The sequence below is a fragment of the Pristiophorus japonicus genome, chromosome 14 (assembly GCF_044704955.1).
Source record: "Pristiophorus japonicus isolate sPriJap1 chromosome 14, sPriJap1.hap1, whole genome shotgun sequence".
Taxonomy (NCBI): domain Eukaryota; kingdom Metazoa; phylum Chordata; class Chondrichthyes; family Pristiophoridae; genus Pristiophorus; species Pristiophorus japonicus.
This window is the reverse complement of record NC_091990.1, coordinates 109377151-109398486: the sequence shown is the minus strand read 5'-3', so window position 1 is coordinate 109398486 and position 21336 is coordinate 109377151. Positions and strand designations below refer to the sequence as shown.

General features: G+C 47.9%; 1 protein-coding gene across 2 annotated transcripts in view; it reads right to left on the bottom strand.

Annotated features, from left to right (window-relative positions):
- The window catches only part of LOC139280036 (basic helix-loop-helix ARNT-like protein 1), a 71382-nt gene that overhangs the window by 15475 nt on the left and 34571 nt on the right, over positions 1 to 21336 (bottom strand). Inside the window, exons 11-16 of one of the 2 annotated variants that reach the window (XM_070899479.1) lie at positions 19117 to 19363; positions 17016 to 17122; positions 15329 to 15479; positions 5862 to 5950; positions 3993 to 4101; positions 2831 to 2924 (exon numbers count right to left, since the gene is read on the bottom strand). In XM_070899479.1, the coding sequence (XP_070755580.1) occupies positions 2831 to 2924; positions 3993 to 4101; positions 5862 to 5950; positions 15329 to 15479; positions 17016 to 17122; positions 19117 to 19363 (797 nt within the window). Of the gene's footprint in view, positions 1 to 2830; positions 2925 to 3992; positions 4102 to 5861; positions 5951 to 15328; positions 15480 to 17015; positions 17123 to 19116; positions 19364 to 21336 lie in introns of those variants that run through there. The other variant, XM_070899478.1, reaches the window with a different exon arrangement.

Genomic DNA, 21336 nt, shown 5'->3' with positions numbered 1-21336 from the left:
AGAGAGAGGGAGGGGGGGAGGCGGAGAGAGAGGGAGGGGGGGAGGCGGAGAGAGAGGGAGGGGGGGAGGCGGAGAGAGAGGGAGGGGGGGAGGCGGAGAGAGAGGGAGGGGGGGAGGCGGAGAGAGAGGGAGGGGGGGAGGCGGAGAGAGAGGGAGGGGGGGAGGCGGAGAGAGAGGGAGGGGGGGAGGCGGAGAGAGAGGGAGGGGGGGAGGCGGAGAGAGAGGGGGGGGGAGGCGGAGAGAGAGGGAGGGGGGGAGGCGGAGAGAGGGGGAGGGGGGAGGCGGAGAGAGGGGGAGGGGGGAGGCGGAGAGAGAGGGAGGGGGGGAGGCGGAGAGAGAGGGAGGGGGGGAGGCGGAGAGAGAGGGAGGGGGGGAGGCGGAGAGGGAGGGAGGGGGGGAGGCGGAGAGAGAGGGAGGGGGGGAGGCGGAGAGAGAGGGAGGGGGGGAGGCGGAGAGAGGGAGGGAGGGGGGAGGCAGAGAGAGGGAGGGGGGAGGAGGAGAGAGGGAGGGAGGGAGGGGGAGACGGAGAGAGAGAGGGGAGACGGTGAGAGTGAGCGCAGAGACAGGAGGGGTTGAGAGCGAGAATGTGTTCCAAGTGGACGATATCCAGGAGTCACGACATTATTACTATTTACTTCATACCCAATAAACCCATTAACAATCCATGACCCACACTCAGTGCCCAATCTATGGGGGGGGTGGGTGGGTGGGAGACTGAAGGAGGAAGGTCAGGAATCCGTGGGGGAGGAACTTGGGCAGGGGGAAGGTGGTCAGAAACTTGGGTGGTGCGGGTGGGTGCCGGAATCTCTTTGGGGTGGAGGGAGAAGAATGTAACCTGAGAGTGATCCCTATCTGTTCCAACAAGCTCCCATAAACAGCAATGTGATAATGACCAGATCATCTGTTTTATATGTTGATTGAGGGATAAATATTGGCCCCAGGACACCGGGGCTAACTCCCCTGCTCTTCTTCAAAATAGTACCATGGGATCTTTTCAATCCACCTGAGGGGGCAGACGAGGCCTCGGTTTAATGTCTCATCCGAAAGACGGCACCTCCGACAGTGCAACGTTACCTGAATGTCAGCCACGATTTGTTTGTGCTCAAGTCTCTGGAGGGGGACTTGAACCCACAACCTGCTGACTCAGAGGTAAGAGTGCTGCTCACTGAGCCACAGATTACACATATGGCTAGTAGCTATTTTATTGTGCAATGCTTTTATTTTTAGATCCACCGCACTAGAATTTCTTTCTCGGTGTCTTCAGCATATTCACATCACCTTGACCAAGTATTGATTTAATTAGTTTTAGTGCAAGATCGTATCGGACAATAATATATATTTGTTAAGTTTGATATGAGCGCAGTGTCTGTGATTTATTCCATATTTAACAAACTCTTTTTAAACAAATAGGTCACTTTCATGTGTAACAAGCAAAGTGCGACCTTTAAATGCTGACAGAAGTGTTCATAACTTCTGTAAATACACGAGCCAATCAGCTGCGGCATTGCAGGTGGTGAGTTAGCGGATATGCTGGATAGATAGATACTCAAAGGAAAAACATTTACAAATGTATGGGGAAAGAGCAGGGGGCAGTGGAACTAATTGGATCGCTCTTTCAATGAGCCAGCACAGGCTCGATGGGCCGAATGGCCTCCTTCTGTGCTATGTGATTCTATGATAACAAAATATGACAGGGACAATGTTAAGAACATAAGAATTAAGATCAGGAGTCGGCCATTCGGCTCCTTGAGCCTGCTCCGCCATTCAATGAGATCACGGCTGATCTTCTACCTCAACTCCACTTTCCCGCCCAATCCCCAAATTGCTCGATTCCCCTCGAGTCCGATGTTACAGGAAGCAAGCGTGACATTTACAGGAAGTGCACGCCACAGGCAAGACTTTTAATCCATTATGATTGAAGCACCTATGGAATTGCTCAGTGTTAGCTGGATGTCTCTTGGCCGTGCGTGTGCTCCAGTTAAGCTGCGCAGCTGTCTGGAGGTCCCATACAGATTTCTTGCCGGCTTCATACTAAACCGCGTGTTCGCAGAAATGTGACTGGGGCGATCGCAGCCCGTTAAAGGGGCCGCGCACCCGAGGGAACATTGCTTGCAGTAACAGGCTCAGAATGGTGACAGCGTCTCCTCTGGAGAAAACACAAACAATAGGTGCTTCTCGCCATTGTTTTAAAAAAAAGGAAGTAACACCGCCACCCTGTGGCGAACACAGGAACAGCAGTGGTTACCATCACCTGCTACACCATCAACCTCAATGGACTGGGGGCGTTGATGGCACCAACTCAACAACAACAACTTGTATTTATATAGCATCTTTAACATAGTGAAATGTCCCAATGCACTTCACAGGATTATTATGCGATACAAATTTGCGATACTTTCTGAGCCGCATAAGTAGAAATTAGCGCAGGTGATCAAAAGCTTGGTCAAAGAGGTAGGATTTAAGGAGTGTATTGAAGGAGGAAAGAGAGGTAGAGAGAGACGGCGAGGTTTAGGCAGTTCCAGAGCTTGGCAACAGAAGGAACGGCCACCAGTGGTTGAGTGATTATAATCAGGGGTGCTCAAGAGGGTAGAATTAGAGGAACGCAGACATCTCGGGGGAGTTGTAGGGCTGGAGGAGATTACAGAGATAGGAAGGGGTGGATTTGAAAACAAGGATGAGAATTTTGAAATCGAGGCGTTGCTTAACCGGGAGCCAATGTAAGTCAGTGAGCACAGGGGTGATGGGTGAGCGGGACTTGGTGCGAGTTAGTACACGGGCAGCAGAATTTTGGATCACCTCTAGTTTATAGCGACCCGGAAGAATCTCCTACCTTCTTGGCCGCCGGAGATGATGTGTCAGGAGGGGGCGTGCTGGTCATGTTAAGTGGACTGGAACTGCAGCTCGAAGGGGAAGAGCCTCTGATCCTGCCAAGCACACGGTCACATTATTAACGGGAATACGTCAAAAGATAAAATCATAGAATGGAATTGTAGACTCCTACACCATAGAGGGATGCCATTCGGCCCATCGTGCCTGTGCCAGCTCTTTTAAAGAGCTATCCAATTGGTCACAATCCCTCCCTTTCTCTTTCCCCACAGCCCTCCAAATTTTTCCTTTTTAAGTATTTACCAATTCCCTTTTGAAAGTTACTGTTGAATCTGCTTCCACCGCCCTTTCGGGCAGCGCGTTTCAGATCACAACAACTCGCTGCGTAAATAAATGTCTCCTCATCTCTCCTCTGGTTCTTATCTTAAACCTGCATCCTCTGGTTAACGACCCTCCAGCCAGTGGAAAGTTTCTCCCTCTCTAACAAAATAACCCTCATCATTTTGAGCACCCCTAGTAAATCGCCCCTTAACCCCATCTGATCTTAAGAAAGAACTTGGAATTCTATAGCGCCTTTCATGTTCTAAGGACGTCCCAAAGCGTTTCACAGCCAATCAAAAACTTTTTGAAGTGTAGCCACTGTTGTAATGTGGGAAACCCGGCAGCCAATTTGCACACAGCAAGGTCCCACAAACACAATGTGATAATGACCAGATAGTTATGTTGGTTGAGGGATAAATATTGCTCCCAGAACACCAGGGATAACTCCCTTGCTCTTCTTCGAATAGTGACCATGGGATCGTTTACATCCACGTGAGCGGGCAGATGGGGGCTTCGGTTTAATGTCTCGTCTGAAAGACGGCACCTCGAACAGTGTGTGCTCAACTCCCATGAGTGGGACTCGAACCTACAACCTTCTGACTCGGAAGTGAGGATGCTGCCCACTGAGCCACAGCTACAATAATGCGAATATGTAATACAGTGCGAAACGGGTACGATGCTGAACCGACTAGGTCACGGAGGAGGATCCAGGTATTGAAGTCAGCAGATATTTTCCACATTTCAGTTCAGTTGTCTGACTAATTTAGGAAGAGCTTTGACATGGCAGAGAGAGCAGTGAATCGTTTAATGATTCTTTACAGACACGTCACTTGTGAAAAAATTACCTTTGTAGCTCCATAACTTCTTCAGCTATCATCCGGCCAATTTTCCCAGCTCCGGCACGGGTTCCCCCGGGAATGCCCGGAACAGCGGTGAGGGCTCGCTTTGAACTGGCTAGACAAGTGAGAGAGAGAGAGAGAGAGAGAGAGAGAGGGAGAGAGAGAGAGAGAGAGAGCGAGAGAGAGAGAAGGACAGGAGGTCAGAAGCACGCAATCAGATGCATTCTGTACCATCATCACAATTAGTCAGGCTAGGTTTCCGTTTTTATATCTTCACACTCCTCCCCTTGGAGAACCGTGTGAGATAGTGGATGAATTTGTGTGCTGATTAATACATAGGTTATACGGCGCAGAAACAGGCCATTCGGCACAACCAGTCCTTTTTTCTTATTCGTTCATGGGATGTGGGCGTTGCTGGCAAGGCCGGCATTTATTGCCCATCCCTAATTGCCCTTGAGAAGGTGGTGGTGGGTGAGTCGCCTTGAACTGCTGCAGTCAGTGTGGTGAAGGTGCTCCCACAGTGCTGTTAGGGAGGGAGTTCCAGGATTTTGACCCAGCGACGATAAAGGAACGGCCGATATATTTCCAAGTCAGGATGGTGTGAGATTTGGAGGGGAACCTGGAGGTGGTGGTGTTCCCATGCACCTGCTGCCCTTGTCCTTCTAGGTGGTAGAAGTCGCAAGTTTGGCAGGTGCTGTCGAAGAAGCCTTGGCGAGTTACTGCAGTGCATCTTATAGATGGTACATACTGCAGACACGGTGCGCCGGTGGTGGAGGGAGTGAATGTTTAAGGTGGTGGATGGGGTGTCAATCAAACGGACTGCTTTGTCCTGGATGGTTTCGAGCTTCTTGAGTGTTGTTGGAGTTACACTCATCCAGGCAAATTGGAAATTCCATGCCGGCATTTATGCTCCACTCGAGCCTCCTCCCGTCTTTCCTCATCCAAATCTATCAGCATAACTCTATTCCCTTCTCCCTCATCCACTTGTCTAACCGCCCATTAAATGCATCCATACTATTCGCTTCAACCACCCCCTATGGTAACGCGTTCCGCATTCTCACCGCTCTCTGGGTAAAGAAGTTTCTTCTGAATTCCTTATTGTATTTCTTGATATACTATTTTATATTGATGGCCTCTAGTTATGCTCTTCCTCACAAGTGGAAACATTCTCTCTGTATCCACTCTATCAAACCTTTCATAATTTTAAAGACCTCTATTAGGTCACCCCTCAGCCTTCTCTTTTGAAGAGAAAAGAGACCCAGCCTGTTCATCCTTTCCTGATATGTATATACCCTCGCATTTCTGGTATCATCCTTGTAAATCTTCTCTACACCCTCTCCAGTGCCTCTATATCCTTTTTATAATATGGCGACCAGTGTGGTCTAACAAAGGTTCAATACAGGTTTAGCATAACTTCCCTACTTTTCAATTCTATCCCTCTAGAAATAAACACTGGTGCTGACAGGCCGTAACGTGAACAATCCTTCCATGGAAATAATGCCGTGGGATGTTTTACAAACATCCAAAAGACGGCACCTCTGACAGTGCAGCGCTCCCTCAGTATCGCCCCTCTGACAGTGCAGCGCTCCCTCAGTATCGCCCCTCTGACAGTGCAGCGCTCCCTCAGTACTGCGCCGCCGACAGTGCAGCGCTCCCTCTGTACTGCACTGGGAGTGTCAGCCTAGATTATGGGGCTCAAGTCTCTGGAGTGGGACTTGAACCCACAACCTTAAAACAGGAAAAGGCTGGACACACATCAGGTCAGGCAACATCTGTGGGAGAACAGGGATCAGTTGATAATTCAGGTCTCAATCCCTGCTGCAATTAAAACAAAATCCCCACACATTTAAAACAAAATTAAAACCCACTGCATACCTTCTCCAGTCTGTAACACGCTATCCATGTTCGGAGGAGAGCCTGCGGGAGACACAGTGGCTGAATCGCCTCTATCCAGAGAGCTAGCGCTGAAATTATAAGACAGCAATCTGCAATTAGTTTGGGAACAGTAGCATAGTGGTTATGTTACTGGACAAGCTAACCCCAAGGCCTGGACTAATGATCCGGAGACATGAGTTCAAATCCCACCACGGCAGCTGAGGAATTTAAATTCAGTTAATTAAATAAATCTGGAATAAAAAGCTAGTGTCAGTAATGGCGATCATGAATCTACCGGATTGTCATAAAAACCCATCTGGTTCACTAATGTCCTTTAGGGAACAAAATCTGCCGTCCTTACCCGGTCTGGACCTATATGTGACTCCAGACCCACCAATGTGGTTGACTCTTAACAGCCCTCTGAAATGGCCCAGCGAGCCGCTCAGTTGTATTAAGCCACTAGGAAAACACCACATGGACTGCAGCGGTTCAAGAAGAGGCTCACCACCACCTTCTCAAGGGCAATGTGGGACGCCCACATATCAATGAATTAAAAAAAAGAAATCAATCATCAGGTGTGAAAGTAGCAGGACAAGTTGATAAGGTGGTTAAAAAAGCATATGGGTTACGTGGCTTTATATCATCATCACAGGCAGTCCCTCAAAACGAGGATGTCTTGCTTCCACACCAAAATCATCATCATTATCATAGGCAGTCCCTCAGAATCGAGGAAGACTTGCTTCCACTCCATGAGCGAGTTCTTTGATGGCTGAACAGTCCGATGCAAAAGCCACAGATCTTGTTGCAGGTGGGACAGACATTCGTCGAGGGAAGGGATTGGTGGAGCTGGTTTGGCGCACGCTCCTTCCTCTGCCTGCGTTTGGCCTCTTCACGCTCTTTGCGTTGAGACTCGAAGAGCTCAATGCCCTCCCGGATGCACTTTCTCCACCTCGGGTGGTCTTCGGCCAGGGTCTCCCAGGTGTCAGTGGTGATGTCGCACTTTACCAGGGAGGCTTTGAGGCTGTCCTTATAACATTTCCGCTGTCCTCCTTTGGCTTGTTTACCACGAAGGAACCCCGCATAAAGCATTTGCTTCGGGAGTCTCGTATCTGGCATGCCAGCTATGTGGCCTGCCCAGCGAAGCTGATCGAATGTGGTCAGTGCTTCAATACTGGGAATGTTAGCCTGGTCAAGGACACTGATGTTGGTCCGTCTGTCCTCCTAGGGGATTTGCAAGATCTTGCGGAGACATCGTTGGTGATAAATCTCCAGCGACTTGAGGTGCCTTCTATAGATCATCCATGCCTCAGATCCATAGAGGAAGGCGGGTATTACTACAGCCCTGTAGACCATGAGCTTGGTGGTAGATTTGAGGGCCTGGTCTTCACTCTTTTCCTCAGACGGCCGAAGGCTGCACTGGCACACTGGAGGCGATGTTGAATCTCCACATCAATGTCTGCCTTTATTGATAAGAGTCTGCCGAGATATGGGAAATGGTCCACGTTGTCGAGGGCCACGCCGTGAATCTTGATGATTGGAGGACAGTGTTGTGGGGCAGTGACAGGCTAGTGGAGGATCTTTGTCTTACGGATGTTAAGCGTAAGGCCCATGTTTTCATATGCCTCGGTGAATACATCGACTATATCCTGGAGTTCAGCCTCTGAATGTGCATAGACGCAGGCGTCGTCCGCATATTGCAGCTCAATGACAGAGGTTGGGGTGATCTCCAGTGAAACTCCAACATTGCACGAGGTAGGCAAAGCCATAAACCAGCTGAAGAATAACAAGGCTACGGGTGCGGATGGAATCCCTGCTGAGGCGTTAAAGTATGGCGGAGAGGCGCTGTTGGCGCGGATACATGACCTCATCTCTCTCATCTGGAGGGAGGAGTGCAGGCCGGGAGATCTCAGAGACGCAGAGATTGTGATCATGTTTAAAAAAGGGGACAAATCCAACTGCGGCAACTACAGGGGAATCTCCCTGCTATCAGCCACTGGGAAAGTTGTCGCTAGAGTTAGAAACATAGAAAATAGGTGCAGGACTAGGCCATTTGGCCCTTCGAGCCTGCACCGCCATTCAATAAGATCATGGCTGATCATTCCTTTAGTACCCCTTTCCTGCTTTCTCTCCATACCCCTTGATCCCCTTAACCGTAAGGACCAAATCTAACTCCCTTTTGAATATATCCAATGAACTGGCATCAACAACTCTCTGCGGCAGGGAATTCCAGAGGTCAACAACTCTCTGAGTGAAGAAGTTTCTCCTCATCTCAGTCCTAAATGGCCTACCCCTTATCCCAAGATCTCTTCAATTGACTTCTCCCTGTGGTCGAGGAGCTCCTCCCGGAATCACAATGCGGATTTCGACCCCTATGGGGCACAACAGACATGATCTTTGCAGCACGACAGCTGCAGGGAAAATGCAGGGAGCAGCGCCAGCCCTTATATATGGCTTTTTCGATCTTACAAAGGCCTTTGACACTGTCAACCGTGAGGGTCTATGGAGCGTCCTCCTCCGTTTCGGATGCCCCCAAAAGTTTGTCAACATCCTTCGCCTGCTTCACGATGACATGCAGGCCGTGATCCTTACCAACGGATCCATTACAAGCCCAATTTACATCCGGACCGGGGTCAAACAGGGCTGTGTCATCGCTCCAACCCTTTTCTCAATCCTCCTTGCCGCCATGCTCCACCTCACAATCAACAAGCTCCCTGCGGAAGTGGAACTAAACTACAGAACCAGTGGGAAGCTGTTTAACCTACGCTGCCTCCAGGCCAGGTCCAAGATCACACCAAAAAGAGATGAGTTCATAGGTGGTTCAATGAAGGACCTAATATTCCAGGTCCCGAACTACATGTTGAAAGGTGGAAGATGCATGCATGGTTTTTTTTTAACGTGTGCTGGCCGTTGCACACCAGCCACTACACCATTCAATAAGATCATAGTTGATCTGATCTTGGCCTTAACTCCACTTCCTGCTCGCTTCCCCTAACCTTCGACTCCCGAAGAGTGTGTCTCCTCGGGAATTATTTGTCGAGATTCCTTAGGAGTGCGTCAATATTTCATAAAATCATAGAATGGTTACAGCACAGAAAGAGGCCATTCAGCCTGTTGAGCCCGTGCCGGCTCTCAGCTAGTTCTACTCCCCCACCCTTTCCCCATAGTCCTGCAATGTTTTTTTTCCTTCAGGTACTCATCCAGCTCCCTTTCAAAAGCCACGATTGAGTCTGCCTTGACTACCCTTTCAGACAGTGCATTCCAGATCCTAACCACTCGCTGCGTAAAAAGTTTTTTTTCCTATGTCGTCTTTGGCTCTTCTGCCAATAATCATAAATCTGTGTCCTCTGGTTCTCGAACCTTCCGCCAATGAGAACAGTCTCTCTCTATCTACTCTGTTCAGACCCGACATGATTTTGAACACCTCTATTAAATCTCCTCTAAGAGTCTATCAACGTAACTGAAGTCCCTCATTCCTAGAATCATTCTTGGAAATCTTTTTTGCAATTCTCTAAGGCCTTCACATACTTCCTAAAGTGCAGTGCCCAGAATTGGACACAATACTCCAGTTTTGGCCGAACCAGTGTTTTATATAGGTTCATCATAATTTCCACTTTTGTAGTCTATACCTGTATTCATGAAGCCCAGGATCCTGTAAGCCTTTTTAACTACTTTCTCAACCTGTCCTGCCACCTTTGTGCACATATACCCCCAGGTCTCACTGTTCATGCACCCCCTTTAGGATTGTAGCCTTTAGTTTATAAGTGCTCCCCTCATTCTTTCTACCAAGATGTATCACTTCACACTTTTCTGCATTAAATTTCATCTGCCACGTGTCCACCCATTTCACCAGCCTGTCTACGTCCTCTTGAAGTCTATAACTATACTCCAAGTTTCGTCAAAAGCAAATTTTGAAATTGTACACCCACGTTCAAGTCGTTAATATATATCAAGAAAAGCAGTGGTCCTAGTACCGACCCCTATGGTCTAGTCTGACAAACAACCGTTCAGCACTACTCTGTTTCCTGTCACTTAGCCAATTCCATATACATGCTGCCACTGTCCCTTTTATTCCATGGGCTTCAACTTTGCTGGCAAGCCTATTATGTGGCACTTTGGCGAAAGGCTTTTGAAAATCCATGTACACTATGTCAACTACATTGCCCTCATCAACCCTCTCTGTTACCTCGATCAAGTTGGTTAAACACGATTTGCCTTTCACAAATCTGTGCTGGCTTTCCTTAATTAATTCCCACTTGTCCAAGTGACTGTTAATGTTGTCCCTGATTACTGTTTCTAAAAGCTTCCCCACTACCGAGGTTAACCTAACTGGCCTGTCGTTGCTGTTTATCTTTACATTCTTTTTTGAACAATGGTGTAGCATTTGCAATTCTCCAGTCCTCTGGCTTGCCCCTGTATCTATGGAGGATTGGAAGATTATGGCGAGTACCTCCGTGATTTCCGCACTCAATTCCCTCAGCATCCTAGGGTCCATCTCACAACTCCTGGTGATTTATCTACTTTAAGTGCAGTCAGCCTTTCTAATACCTCTTCTTTATTAATTTTTATCCTAACAAGTGTCTCCACTATCTCCTCCTTCACCATGTCTATGGCAGCATCCACTTCCTTGGTGAAGACAGAGGCAAAGTACTCATTTAGTACCTCAGCCATACTCTCTGCCTCCATGCATAGGTCTCCTTTTTGGTCCCTAATCGGCCCCACTCCTCCTCTGACTTCCCGTTTACTATTTATATGCCTATAGAAGACTTTTGGATTCCATTTTATGTTGGCTGCCATTCTATTCTCACACCCTCTCTTTGCCCCTCTTATTTTCTTTTTCACTTCTCCTCTGAACTTTCTATACATAGCCCGATTCTCAGATGTATTTGCAACCTGACATCTGTCATACGCACTCTTTTTTTGCTTCATCGTATTTTATATCTGTTTCATCATCCAGGGAGCCCTGACTTTAATTGCCCTACCTTTCCCCCGAGTGAGAATGTACCCACACTATTTCCTCTTTAAATGGGAACCCATTGTTCCACTACAGTTTTGTCTGCCAAACATTTGATTCCAGTTTGCCCGGGCCAGATCAGTTCTCATCCCATTGAAATTGGTCTTCCCACAGTTAAACATTTTTACTCTAGATTTCTCCCTGTCCTTTTCTATAGCTAATCTAAACTTTATGATACTATGATCACACTAATGTATGCACCTGTGAGTATACTCAAAGGTTTGTCGAGCTGTTGAGTTGTGAGTGGCTTAGCCAGTCACGTGATGTTCACAAGACTCAATAAAACCCCAGCCAGTTGGGTTCGGGAGATCCACGATGAGGCAGGTGGTTGTGAGCCTGGTGGATGAAATGGTAATGTGTAGTGTGATTGTTAAACCTTTTGCTAATAAACCAACTAGTTCTTAATAGCAATGTGTTGCTGTGAATTCTTAAGCAAAGAACCCATGAAGCAAATACATTATAGTATGTAACAGCACCCTGTCCACATCACCACAACAACTTGCATTTATATAGCACCTTTAACGTAGTAAAATGTGCCAAGTTGTTTCACCGGAGCGTAATCAAACAGATCCAAGTAGCTGTAGCATGCACAGCGGCCACACCCCGGTAAACTGCTTCGACAGGCAGGCTAAACCAGATGAGGGTAGCCAATGGGGATTATCCCTCGGTGACTTTCGGGACCTGCTCACCCCAGCATGTGAAGTCTGTTGCGGTGGATTGGGCGGAGGAAATCAAGTTTGATCCAACGGTCATGAAGGTGGAACAGCAATGCACTGTGGAGTGCATAGGGCATGGCAGAGCACGAAAGACATCATGGCCATCCACTGCAGCCAACGAAGTCCTAAGTTGTACCAAATCTTGGGCCACTGAAACCCAGCTTCTGCGGAGGCGAGAGTGGGACCGCCCCTGTGCACCAGCCTTCCCACTTTAAAAGCATCTGCACAGGTTTGTGCTAACCATCATCCAACATACCGAGTCCTGCGGCGATGGGGGCGGGACGAAGCTACAGGTGGAGGTGATCACTGGGAGTCGTAGCCTCAAACCTGCATGTAGGCGGCCTGTGGGCAAGTGGTCGCTTGTCTCTGTATCCAGGGCAGCAGAGGAACCCGGCTGCACCCCAGGCGACTGAGCAGCCCTCTTTAGGACAGCACTGCTCACCCTTTATGAGGGAGGGGCCTAGAAAAGGTGGCCCAAACATTGCCTGTCCTTTCATTAACTGGCCAGTTTACTGCGGCTGTCAGTTCAACCCATTCTGTGGTCGAAAATACAGCAACAGTCGAAAACTTCATAACACAAAAAAACTTTTTCTCGGACAATGGAACGTTCGCACACTCTTAGACAGAGCTGACACTACAAGACCGGAAAGAAGGACTGCCCTTATTGCAAGAGAGCTGCAGTATTATAACATCGATATAGCGGCTCTGAGCGAGACAAGACTTGCAGAGGAGGGCTGCGTGAGTGAACTAGGTGGCGGCTACACCTTCTATTGGAAAGGCAAGGCAGAGAATGAGAATAGGGGTTAGCATAGCAGTGCAACAGTTTCCGAATCTGCCTGAAGGGATTAACGAAAGACTTATGAAACTGCGTTTCCCCCTGAATGCCAAGCGTCACATCACCATTATAAGTGCTTATGCATCCAGCCTTCCAAGCCCCAATGAGATGAAAGAGAGGTTCTATGAAGATCTAGACAGACTGGTCAGGTCCACACCTGCTGGGGACAAGTTGATCATCCTGGGTGATTTCAACGCACGAGTTGGAAAAGACAGCAAGCGCTGGAAGGGAGTCATTGGATAGCACGGCACAGGAAAATTAAACAGTAATGGCCTCCTCCTCTTGAGTATGTGCGCGGAGAACGACTTGACTATTACAAACACTCTATTCAGGCAGGCTGACAGGTACAAAACAACTTGGATGCACCCCAGCTCTAAGCAATGGCACATGATAGACCATGTCATTGTAAGAAGGCGAGATATCAAGGATGTAAAAATCACAAGAGCCATGCGGGGAGCAGAATGCTGGACAGATCACCGTCTAGTCAGATCCATTGCTCCACTTCAACGCAAGCGTCCAAACCGAGCAGAAGTGCCTTTAGCACAACTAGGCTGAAACATCAGTGCTACCGTGAGCAGTTCCAGGATGACCTCGATAACAGGCTGATGTCTCACGAACCGCTCACCAGCAACACCACACAGAAGTGGACAAAGCTCAAACAGATGGTGACAGACTCAGCAAAGACAACTCTTGGACTTAAAAAGAAGATACACCAAGACTGGTTCGATGAAAACAACGTTGAGATCTGCAAGACGCTGGATGAAAAGAAAAAAGCATACCTACAATAGCAAAATGACCCTTCCTCAATTTCCAAGAGGGACCGCTACAGACACATGCAGAGAAAAGCACAAAGAGACCTTCGCCAGATGCAAGATAAATGGTGGCAGACGAAAGCAGAGGAAGTGGAACATTATGCTGAAACTCACAATACAAAGATGTTCTTCAGCGCCATCAAGTCAGTCTATGGACCATCAAAACTCAGCACTACTCCACTCCTTTCAGCAGATGGCAGCACTTTGATCAAAGCCAGGACTGGCATAAATGAGAGGTGGAGAGAACACTTCAGTAATCTTCTTAATCGACCTTCAACAGTGAACGAAGAAGCACTTGACTCCATACCCCAGCAATCTATCAAAGAAGATCTTGATCTTCCTCCCAGCATGGACGAAGTAAAGAAAGCCATCAACCAGATGAGTACTAGAAAGGCTCCAGGAAAGGATGGAATCCCTGCTGAAATCTACAAGGCAGCAGGCCCAGCAACTCTCGAGGCCTTTCATGACATAATAACTAGCATCTGGGAAGATGAAGACATGCCACAGGACTTCCGTGACGCTATGATGGTTTCCCTCTACAAGAACAAGGGCAACAAAGCAGACTGTGGCAACTACAGGGGAATATCGCTTCTGTCCATTGCTGGGAAGATCATCGCCTGCATAGTATTGAACCGACACCTAGCTAGTGTCTCAGAAGTAAATCTTCCAGAAACACAATGTGGCTTTCGACCTGGTCGGAGCACAGCGGACATGATCTTTGCACTCAGACAAGTGCAGGAAAAGTGCATTGAGCAGAACATGGACCTGTACGCTGTATTTATTGACCTCACCAAAGCCTTTGATACTGTCAACAGAGCAGTGCTGTGGTCAATCTTTATGAAACTTAGGTGTCCAAGGAACTTAGTTGTCCACATCATCGAGCTGTTTCATGACAACATGACAGGTGAAGTGCTCTCAGACGGCACAACCATGGCCACATTTGCCATCTCAAATGGAGTGAAACGGGGTTGTGTACTCGCTCCAGTTCTGTTCAACCTATTCTTTACCTGCGTCTTGAACTATGCCATAAAAGACTTGGAGTTTGGGGTCTACCTGAAATATCGATTAGATGGTTCGCTGTTCAACCTCCGCCGCCTTGCTGCAAGGACCAAAGTACGGAAACGGCTCATCCTAGAGGCACTCTGTACTGACGACTGCGCCCTTCTGGCACACAAGGAGAGTGACCTACAATTCATACTCAGCAAATTTGCTGAGGCAACAGAATTGTTTGGCCTAACCATCAGCCTTAGTAAAACCGAGGTTCTCTATCAGCCTGCCCCTGGCACCACAGCACCTGCTCCCACAGTCTTCATCGGCAGTATACAAACTAAAGTCAGTGGACAGCTTCAAGTACCTTGGCAGCACCATATCAAGTGATGGGTCCTTGGTCAAGGAGATTGATGCAAGGATCTGTAAAGCCAGCCAGGCACTTGGTCGCTTGCGCGCTAAGGTGTTGAGTCACCACCACATCCGACTGTCAACTAAACTGTTGGTGTATAAAACAACTGGTTAAGTTTGATTTGTAAATATGGCAAAATAAGTCCATATCTTTTGTAATGTATAACCATGCAAGTTTTGTATGATGATTATTTTGTTATAATTACTTCTTCATTAAGGAGGGAGAAGTGTAATATATATAGCGCCACCTGTGGACTACTGTGGCACTGCAGCCAGTGCTGTGTACAAATAAAGAGGGAACAGGTCACCTGACTAGAGTTCCGGCGTGTTCTGCCATCTTAAGGCTTGTGTGTGTGTTTGTGAGTTGTACTGAAGATATATCACCACCTCACGCCCCTCCCCCATGCCCCATCTCCCTCTTCACACCTCACTCCCCTCCCTCTCACTCCATGCCCCGCCCCCTCTCATACCTCACGCCCCTCCCCCTCCCTCCTCCCACCCCTCTCATACCTCACGCCCCTCCCCCTCCCTCCTCCTCCCACCCCACCTCCACCTCACGCCCACCTCCACCTCACGCCCCTCCCCCACCCTCCACCTCACGCCCCCTCCTCCACCTCACGCCACACACCCTCCCCCACCCCCCACCTCTCATCGACCACCCATCCCCCATAAAACAGACACAAGATGACACTTACAAAACAACAGTGTTCGTGGAAACAATATATTCCACCTCCTTGGTCCACGGGTTCAGGAAGCTGAACCAGTAACTCCGCAGCGTGATGAAGGAACCATCTTTTATTCGGAACTTGTAGCAGCTGGTGGTAATCTTGTCTCTACACTGTAATACTGCAAACAAACAAGGCATAGAACAGATGGATGCGGTGAATGTCAAACACAGCCTCCAATTTTTAAAAACACATCTCAAGACTGTAACTAAGCTCTTGAATCTAGAGCAACTCTAGGGTAGAATTCACGGTTGATATATTAGTGGACGAGTGGCTCATGTGTCTGTACCATCCTCCCTCCGCCAGCTCACTTCGGAGAAGAGCTCACCCCTTGATTTTAAATGGTATTTAGATAGATCATAAAACAGAGCTTTTACATCAGTAGGTTGTGCTCTCGCCTCTGAGTCAGGGACTTGAGCGCAAAAATCTAGGCTGACATTGCCAGTGCAGTGCTGAAGGAGTGCTGCACTGTCGGAGGTGCCGTCTTTTGGATGAGATGTTAAACCGAGGCCCGTCTGCTCTCTCAGGTGGACGTAAAAAATCCCACAGCACTGTTTCGAAGAAGAGCAGGGGAGTTATCCTTGATGTCCTGGGTCAATATTTCTCCCTCAACCAACATAAAAAAAACAGATTATCTGGTCATTATCACATTGCTGTTTGTGGGAGCTTGCTGTGCACCAAATCGGTTATTGCATTTCCATAACTGGGGAAACGAATCCATTGGTTGAGAAGTATTTTGGGATGTTCTGAGCAGATAAGATGCTATATCAATGAAAGTTATTACACGTTCTATCTGACAGAATTAAATACGATCCAGAATGATAGAGGTTTGCTCTGGAATCAGTTCTGTTTTGAAATAGGACCTTTAATGTAGTAAAACGTCCCCATGTCACTTCATAGGAGCATTACAGATAAAAAAAATGGAAACATAAGGTGATATTAAGGCGTGACGAAAGCTTGGTCAAAGAGGTTGGTTTTAAGGAGCATCTTAAAAGAGAGAGGCGGAGAAGAGGAGCACACTCGCCTGAGTCAGCAGGTTGTGGGTTCAAGTCCCACTCCAGAGACTTGAGCATAAAAATCTAGGCTGACACTCCAGTGCAGTGCTGAGGGAGTGCTGCACTGTCAGAGGTGCGTCTTTCGGATGAGACGTTAAACTGAGGCCCCGTCTGCCCTCTCGCGTGGACATAAAAGATCCCACAGAACTATTTCAAAGAAGAGCAGGGGAGTTCTCCCCGGTTGTCCAATATGCATCCCCCAACTAACATCAGGGAGGAAATTTCAGAGCTTGGGGCCCAGGCAGCTGAAGGCACGGCCACCAATAATTGAGCGATTAAAATCAGGGAATGTGCAAGAGGGGCAGAATTGGAGGAGAGCAGAGATCTCCCGGGGGGGGAGGGGATTACAGATATAGGGAGGGGCGAGGCCATGGAGGGATTTGAAAACAATGATGAGAATTTTGGAATCGAGGTCATTGCCGGACCGGGAGCCAATGTAGGTCAACCAGCACAGGGGTGATGGGTGAACAGGACTGGGTGCGAGTTAGGACATGGGTTGCCGAGTTTTGGATGAGCTGAAGTTTTTGAAGGGTGTGAGATCCTTTGTTCAGGGCAGTGTGCAAGGTAATTATATTCAGACAGAAACAGCGTGTTGTTCTTGCCTTGTCGATGGCATTCCGCAAGATGCACAATATCGTCTTGGTGGAAGTATTCGTAACACGATGTCCCAAGGAGCTCCTGCGGCAAATATCCCAGAATCACCGTTGCCCTGAGGACAGAAAAATGTCGCACGTTCAGTATGTTGTGACAGAAATACATCTCAGCATACACAAGGAACAAGTCAGGAGTGTGATGGAATACTTTCCACTTGCCTGGATGAGTGCAGCTCCAACAACACGCAAGAAGCTCAACACCATCCAGGACAAAGCAGCCTGTGTTGATTGGCACCCCATCCACCACCTTAAATATTCACACTCTCCACCACTCTCGACGGTGTGTACCATCTACAAGATGCAGTGCAGCAACTCGCCAAGGTGTCTTCGGCAGCACCTCCCAAACCCACGATCTCTAACACCTAGAAGGACAAGGGCAGCAGGTGCATGGGAACACAGTCACCTCAAAGTTCCTCTCCAAGTCACATACCATCCTGACTTGGAAATATATCATTGAGTTCCAGACCCCCGTTGTTATGTATTTAACCCCTCGTAACCTGAATTACACTACCTCCAGAGGGCCTAGCTGTTGGAGTCCCAAGGGATCCCAGCATCCCATGGGAGCACGGTATATAAGCAGGTCACCCACGAGGTACCTGCACTCTGGAGTCTAAGTAAAGGAGCTAAGGTCACACTTGCTCATTGTATATAGTACTCAGTTTCATCCTTTATTTGAACGTATCACCCACCACCATCATTGTCGCTGGGTCAAAATCCTGGAACTCCCTCCCTAATAGCACCTTCACCACACGGACTGTAGCGGTTCCAGAAGGCGGCTCACCACCACTTTCTCAAGGGCAATTAGCAATGGGCAATAAATGCTGGGCTTACCAGCGGGGCCCATGAACAAATTTTTAAAAAGGTAAAACATTTATACAAGCATAGAGAGCAGGAGGTGGCCATTCGGCCTATCGTGCCCATGCTAGCTCTTTGAAAGAGCAATCCAATTAGTCCCCCTCCCCCTCTTTCCCCATAGCCCTGCTAATTTTTCCTTTTCAAGTATTTATCTAATTATCTTTATGAAAGCTACTACTGAATCTGCTTCCACCGCCCTTTCAGGCAGCGCGTTCAAAATCACAACAACGCACTGTCTAAAAAATTCTCATCTCCCCTCTGATTCTTTTGCCGATTATCTTAAATCTGTATCTTCTGGTTGCCGACCCTCCTGCCAGTGGAAAGAGTTCCATAAAAACCATAGAAATTTACGGCATAGAAGGAGGCCATTCGGCCCATCGTGTTTGCGCCGGCCGACAAAGAGCTATCCAGCCTAATCCACTTTCCAGCTCTTGGTCCGTAGCCCTGTAGGTTACGGCACTTCAAGTGCACATCCAAGTACTTTTTAAATGTGGTGAGGGTTTCTGCCTCTACCACCCTTTCAGGCAGTGAGTTCCAGACCCCCACTACCCTCTGAAAAAAGTTCTCCTCAACTCCCCTCTAATCCTCTTACCAATTACTTTAAGTCTATGTCCCCTGGTTATTGACCTCTCTGCCAAGGGAAATAGGTTCTTCCTATTCACTATACAGGCCCCTCATAATTTTATACACCTCAATTAAATTTCCCCTCAGCTTCCTCTGTTTTAAAGAAAATAACCCCAGCATATCCAATCTTTTCTCATAGCTAAAATTCTCCAGTTCTGGCAACATTCTCGTAAATCTCCTCTGTACCCTCTCTAGTGCAATCACATCTTTCCTAATGTGGTGACCAGAACTGCACGCAGTACTCTAGCTGTGGCCTAACTAGTGTTCTATACATTTCAAGCATAACCTTCCTGTTCTTACATTCTATGCCTCAGCTAATAATGGCAAGTATTCCATATGTCTTCTTAACCACCTTATCGACCTGTCCTGTTACCTTTAACGTTGGTTGCAGAGCATTTTTGGATCAGAGACCAATATTCCACCTATTTTTGTAAACCTTCTCTCCAGTGCAATCACATCTCTCCTGTAAAGTGGTGCCCAGAACAGCACGCAGTACTCTAGCAGTTTCTCCCCATCTATTCTATCAAAACCCCTCATAGTTCTGCACGTTGGGATTGAATGTATTTCGCACCTTTGATCCACGAAAACGAATTTTCCGTCTATTGCGTGTCGGGAAACATACTCCGTTGATTTTACTCTGATCTCGCCACTGATTGGCTGCGGGACGATATGAGGGTGCAAACGTCCAATGGCAACAAGGCAGCTCAAGTTGCAGCCTTCATTGTCGGGCTCGTTATCCTCATCCAATCCCATCTTGGTGGGCGGCCAGCTCTTCAGGTAGCCACTGCTGTGAATGGTGCAGAAACTCTTACGGTCAGCTGCAAGGCACAAGAAAGAAATTGTGAACTGGAAGAACATACGAAATAGGAGCAGCAATAAGCCACATAGCCCCTCGAGCCTGCTCTGCCATTCAGTAAGATCATGGCTGATCATCGACCTCAGCTCCACTTTCGACTGTTGCTCCCATAAACAGCTATGTGATAATGACCAGATAATCTGTTTTTGTTATGTTGGTTGAGGGATAAATATTAGCCCCAGGAGACTGGGGAGAACTCCCCTGCTCTTCTTTGAAATAGTGTAATGGAATTTTTTACGTCCACCTGAGAGAGCAGACGCCTCGGTTTAACGCCTCATCCGAAACACATGCAGCACTCCCTCGGTACTGCCCTGGGAGTGTCAGCCTAGATTTATGCACTCAAGTCCCTGGAGTGGGACTTGAACTCTCAACCTCCTGACTCAGAGGCACAGCTGACACTAGGTGATCTTGGTGATGGAGAAGGTACAGGGTACTTTACCTTGGTTCGGTTAGACAGGCAACAGCTGCCCCAATGGTACCTTGTTCAAATACCCGTGCAGACCAAGAGGTTGCTACTCCACCAGGTGTGGCATCACAGCTCGCACTGCCCTTGTCCGGTGTCTGCAGACACATTGAGACTAGTTGTATTATCTCCATTGCTATCTCCGCTGAGACCAGATCGCTCAAGAACAGATCAGGACGAAAGCATGGTTTCCTTGATTCACGGAATGTGGACATCACTGGCAAGGTCGGCATTTATTATCCATACCCAAAGTGCCGCAGTACAGTGGGACCTGGGGGTACTTGTGCATGAAACACAAAAGGATAGTATGCAGGTACAGCAAGTGATCAGAAAGGCCAATGGTATCTTGGCCTTTATTGCAAAGTGGATGGAGTATAAAAGCAGGGAAGTCTTACTACAGCTATACAAGGTATTAGTGAGGCCACACCTGGAATACTGTGTGCAGTTTTGGTTTCCATATTTACGAAAGGATATACTTGCTTTGAAGGCAGTTCAGAGAAGGTTCACTAGGTTGATTCTGAGGATGGGGGGGTTGACTTACGAGGAAAGGTTGAGTAGGTTGGGCCTCTACTCATTGGAATTCAGAAGAATGAGAGGTGATCTTATCAAAACGTATAAGATTATGAGGGGGCTTGACAAGGTGGATGCAGAGAGGATGTTTCCAATGATAGGGGAGACTAGAACTAGAGGGCATGATCTTAGAATAAGGGGCCGCCCATTTAAAACAGAGATGAGGAGGAATTTCTTCTCTCAAAGGGTTGTAAATCTGTGGAATTCGCTGCCTGATAAAGGGGTTATGGGGAACGGGCAGGGAAGCAGAGCTGAGTCCACGATCAGATCAGCCATGATCTTATTGAATGACGGAGGGGCCATATGGTCCTCCTGTTCATATTTCTTATGTTCTTATACCTAATGCAGTGCTGAGGGAGCGCCGCACTATCGCAGGTGCCACCTTTCTGATGAGACGTTAAATCGAGGCCCCGTCTGCTCTCTCAGGTGGGTGTAAAAGATCCCATGGTACTATTTCGAAAAAGAGCAGGGGAGTTCTCCCCAGTGTTCTAGGGCCAATAGTTATCCCTCAATCAACATAACAAAAACAGATTATCTGGTCATTATCTCATTGCTGTTTGTGGAACCTTATTGTGCGCAAATTGGCTGTCGCGTTTCCCACATTACAACATTGACTACACTCCAAAAGTACTTCATTGGCTGTAAAGCGCTTGGAGGCGTCTGGTGGTTGTGAAAGGCGGTATATAAATGCAATTCTTTTTTTTCTTTTACGACGACCTCTGTACCCAGCACGGACCTAACTGGAGGCGGCATCAGCAGCGGCCTTTGACGAGTTCCAAAATAAAAACAAGGAGTGACGTCACAGGACTGCAGGTAGGTGATTGGTTGGTGAGTATTAATGTTTTTCTTCTCACTTTTCTCTCTAACCTAGGACAGTGGTTTAAACTAGGTGCGGGAAACTA